The sequence below is a fragment of the Chamaea fasciata genome, unplaced genomic scaffold (genome assembly GCF_029207755.1).
Source record: "Chamaea fasciata isolate MVZ Bird 193981 ecotype frontalis unplaced genomic scaffold, bChaFas1.0.hap1 SCAF_3, whole genome shotgun sequence".
NCBI classification, from domain to species: Eukaryota; Metazoa; Chordata; class Aves; order Passeriformes; family Sylviidae; genus Chamaea; species Chamaea fasciata.
In genome coordinates, this window is record NW_027094088.1 from 18,969,649 (window position 1) to 18,974,014 (window position 4,366).

General features: G+C 40.7%; 1 protein-coding gene across 3 annotated transcripts in view; it reads left to right on the top strand.

Moving 5' to 3' along the window:
• RAB3GAP2 (RAB3 GTPase activating non-catalytic protein subunit 2) overlaps positions 1 to 4,179 on the top strand; it is a 44,033-nt gene extending 39,854 nt beyond the window's left edge. For all 3 annotated transcript variants that reach the window (XM_066178228.1, XM_066178229.1, XM_066178230.1), the window contains 4 exons: positions 863 to 952; positions 1,037 to 1,255; positions 1,894 to 2,052; positions 2,312 to 4,179. In XM_066178228.1, the coding sequence (XP_066034325.1) occupies positions 863 to 952; positions 1,037 to 1,255; positions 1,894 to 2,052; positions 2,312 to 2,458 (615 nt within the window). In that variant the 3' untranslated portion in view covers positions 2,459 to 4,179. The remainder of the gene's footprint in view (positions 1 to 862; positions 953 to 1,036; positions 1,256 to 1,893; positions 2,053 to 2,311) is intronic.
• The last annotated feature ends 187 nt before the right edge of the window (positions 4,180 to 4,366 follow it).

Sequence of the window (4,366 nt, forward strand, 5' to 3'; positions counted from 1 at the left end):
GAAGATCAGTTCCTTAATTATTAGCTGGCCTGAAAATGCTGCATGGTCAGAACACTGGATGACAGGTTTTTCTGGTAGCTTTGAGAAGTGTCAGACCAGTGAAAACAAATATTTAAAGGTCAGAAATGTTGTGTCACTCTTGTATCCATAATTGCTGATGATTATTCCAGACTTCCCAGCATCTCAAAAAGAATAAACAATTTTTCATTTAACTCCAATAAACCACTTTAAAAAGTCACTGCATTTAAAATGCAGTATGTTACAGAGCTTAATCCTGACACCAGAAATTGAGCTTTCCTCCTCCTCTCATAACCACACTTCGATTTTAAGAGAATTTAAACACAAAGTACTGGTGTAGAATGTGGTCTCATTCCTGCTATGGAGAAAATAATTTAGTGCTGTAACACTCTTCAGATTTTTTCTAAATGATATACTGGAATTTTATAAATGCAGAATATTACCATCCTTTTGATGTAGGCTCTTGTCTGCAAACTCTCATCAAGCATTTGAGTCTGATTTTAGCATTTTACCACAGGTCAGATTCCATTGGTTTTGGTTTGGTTTTTTTTGTTTATCTGTTAGCAAAAAGCATTATACTACCTTTTGTCATTTAAGAGTGCATATGATGTCTTGAGTAAAATCAGATCCTATTCCTGTGCCTCCATTCTTTTACATACAACTATTACTATTAGCCATTCTCTTTGCCTTCACTTACTCAAGGTCTCTATTTGCTCTGTGAGCAAAACTGAAGATGAGGTACAAAATAAATTTAAGAAATAAGTGGGCTGCTTAGTATTGGATCAGAGTGGATTTGTTGTATTGCCCTGTTTCCCTGAGGCCTGTCTTTGGTTCCCAATTTTAGGGCAAAAATGCATTTTTCAAAGACCTTACATCAATTCAGCTGCTACCTAGTGGGGATATGGATCCAAACGTGTTATCCGTAAGACAGCAGGTAGGCAGAAGTTTTGTACTGAAAGTTCTTACACTTCTGAAGTTACAGATAATCCTGAGGTAACCTGTGATTTTTGCTTCAAAGTTCTTGCTCAAAGTTGTGAGTGCAGCGGTTCAAACACTGTGTTCATCACAGAAGGACAGAGAAGTCTCAGAAGAGGAATATTTTCCTTTTGAAAAGGGGAAAAATTGGCCAACATTGGCTGCGGACCTGGCTCAGTATCTTCAGATCTCTGAGGATCTGGTCAGAAGGCATTATGTCTGTGAACTGTACAGTTATGGGATGGATCATCTTGGTGAAGAGGTAAGAATAGCTTTTAACATTTTACAACACTGTCATGTATTCTGCTAAAATTACTTTCCACTTACTTAAAATGCCTGGAAGGGTTAGGCAAGATTTATCAAGCTCAAAAAGTCCCCAGGCTGAAAAGTCAGAGACTATAAAAAGTACTTTCTCAGGACTAATAATTACCTTTATTTTTCAATTTTCCCAGTAAGAATCTGTCTATTGCAACTAGTGGAAACGTGACAAAGAGTTACACTACTAGTATAACTAGCATGGCCTTTTTAATTTTATTATATTTGATAATTTCAGGAAATGGCTTCTTTTGTCTGTAATGTCTTTTTTGGAAAGAAAAAAAATAGGATTAAAAACACCCCCTTCCCTTCCTTGAGAGGGGATTATGTTGCTGGACTGTAAGACAAATCTTGTGCTCCTGCTAATCACTGTCAAGTACAGAGTAATTCTCTGCCTTGTGGAGCTCTGAAGCTCCTAATACTGTGCTTTGTTACAGTAACACATAACACAAGAAACAGTCGCAAAGACTATTTGTCCTTTTAGTATCAAGAACTTTCTTTTGTTACAGCTGTTCAGGTTTCCAGCTAAGGTGAGCTGTGTCACATTGAAACTGTTTCTAGTCCCTTCTGTTTCTCTGCTTTCAGGCCTTCCTGCAGGTGGCTGACAAAGAAGTGCTGGCATCCCAGCTGCTCATGCTGGCTGGGCAGAGGCTGGCCTTTGCTCTGCTCCACGGACAGATCAAGGATGGCGTGGAATTCCTCTCCAGGCTTCCTCCAACACTGAGCACTTGGCTCAAAGCTATGGTAAGTTAAGCTCCAGTTTGGAAAACAGGTTGATTTTCTGAGGCTTCTGTTCACCAAGCCAGAGATTACATCTCAATGGCCCTTTCTTACTCATGAAAATAGGAATTTTTCCCCCTATGGTTTCATGTAGGGTGAAGCAGTTTCATGGGTCAAAGCATCAGCTTGATTGTGTTTATAAACATTAGCCATCTGTCTTATAAAGGTTCTGGAGGGCTCACCTGTGAAGTGACTGAGATGCTGAGTTGATTGTTTCACACAGGACCCCCAGGAAGTCCAGAACGTGGAGGTGCCAGTTGTGACAACGGCCAGGCTGGTGAGCAAAGTGATCGAGCACCTGCCTGAGAACCACGGGCAGTACAGCCTGGCCCTCAACCTCATCGAGGCTGTTGAGGCCATCCCGGCCTGAGCGCTGCACAGCAGGGCAGGCTCTGACACACAGCCTCAGCTTAATGGGAAGATAATGCCATGGGGCTCTGGTTGGGATACAGAAAGAACAATGCTCCCCATCCCAGAATTTCAGAAGGTAATTTTAAATTGGAGTATATTTTAAATTCTGCACTAGTAAGAATATGTTTAGTTTCTAGTACAGTTGTCAGTATCTGAACTGCTTTGTTATTTATTTCTGAATTGAATGCTTTATGCAGTTGTTTAAATTGGGTATATTTGACAGCAGTTTTAGTCTCTCAACACAGTCACATCTTGTGAAATTCTGTATTTCATGCTGGCAGTAACTGCTGCACTTTCAATGTTCCATGTATGATTTGTTTTCCAAAAGTAACTTTAGAATTAGACCCAAGAAGAACTTCAGTCTCTGAAGTTACCGTGTAAAGCCAATCCTGCTTTTTCTGAAGCTCAAGTTGGTGTTGGGCTCACGCCTTGTTAACTGCATTATGTGACAATGACAATGGCACTTGATGTAGGGTGAAATGTGCTGGGGTCTTATGCAATGGGAGAACAGCCTGGGAAGGAGAACTCAACTCTCCCAGCCTGATTATGGACTTTTAGTCCAGCTCTCCCCATGCTGGGCTTCAGCTACAACTGGATTTACATCCCTCTTCATTATTATTAAGCTCTGCTGAGTTTAGGTAGGTCAAGGAATGTCTTACTGTAAGATTGTTCCTCCATCTTATCACTGTAGGAGATGTAGTATGCTGTGAATCTCTGCACATGCTAACTTGTAGTCAGAAATGCTCAAAAAGTTGATCCAACTTCTCTGAAGCTCAATAGTACTGAGTACTTTAGCCTTAAACCCCCACTTTATTGATGGTACCTACAGGGACTCCTATAGTGAGCATCTTCACTATTGGAATGGTGTTGAACATGCTTATCAGGCATTGGTGACTCCTGTTCACTCCTTGTCTGAAGGAAGCCAGCAGAGAAAAAATGAAATTGGTGTAAACTTTTTGTCTTTGTCAGCTGAAATTACCAGCTCCATCCTGTAACCTGCTCCTCCTGCATTATATGTAAGAAACATTTGTAATATTCTGCCTTGCTGGAGACAGAATTTAGAATTGAGTCTTATCTTTCTGAAGTATGTGCTGCTGTCATCGAAGGGTTTGACTTCCCCTCCCAAAAAGGAAATGCAGGTGGCTTGCTCCACACAGCCTCCTCCATCTGTTCTGCAGCCCTAGTTCCTGATCACTGCACTCCAAGGCAGCTGGTGAAGGATTCTTGCTTTGATACTGAATGTTTGACTTCCTACAGATGGAGCAAAGAATAGTCAGAATTCCTGTAAAATTCCCTGGTCTGTGTCGTATTGTACTTCTCTACTGACTTCCATAACTGAGGTTAAAACAGCTGTAAAGGAGAAATGGAAGAGGCAATATTGTACAGGTGTCATGACCACCTTGCCTGACAGCACCTCACACTTCTGCAGAAATGAGTGAGCTTGAGATTTGGTCATCATGGAACCTGAGGAAAGCTGGGTGTTCCTTAGGTGCATTACATTCCTCTATCATGGTACAGCTGTGTAAAGGAATTTACTGTAACTGAGTATCATGTCAGAGCTGACACACTACACCAATCAAACCTGTAATGTATTGTAAGTAATACTCTGTATATAGTGCTATTTTGTGTTTAATTTGCTGTGGATTTGTGTAAATTGATTAAATAAAATTTGAGGTTTCATTGTGCCTTTTCCTTCCTTTTAGGGAATGGTAGCTACCACTTTCTCTTCTGTTCTGTAGAGAGGAGTGGTTCTCTGGGGTTATGCTGAACTACCAGCTGCCAGTATAAAAATTAAACAAGAGCTGCTTCACTGGGGATTTTCTCTTAAATGGAAGTGAACTTCCACAGAACACAGGTTGCTAAGAAC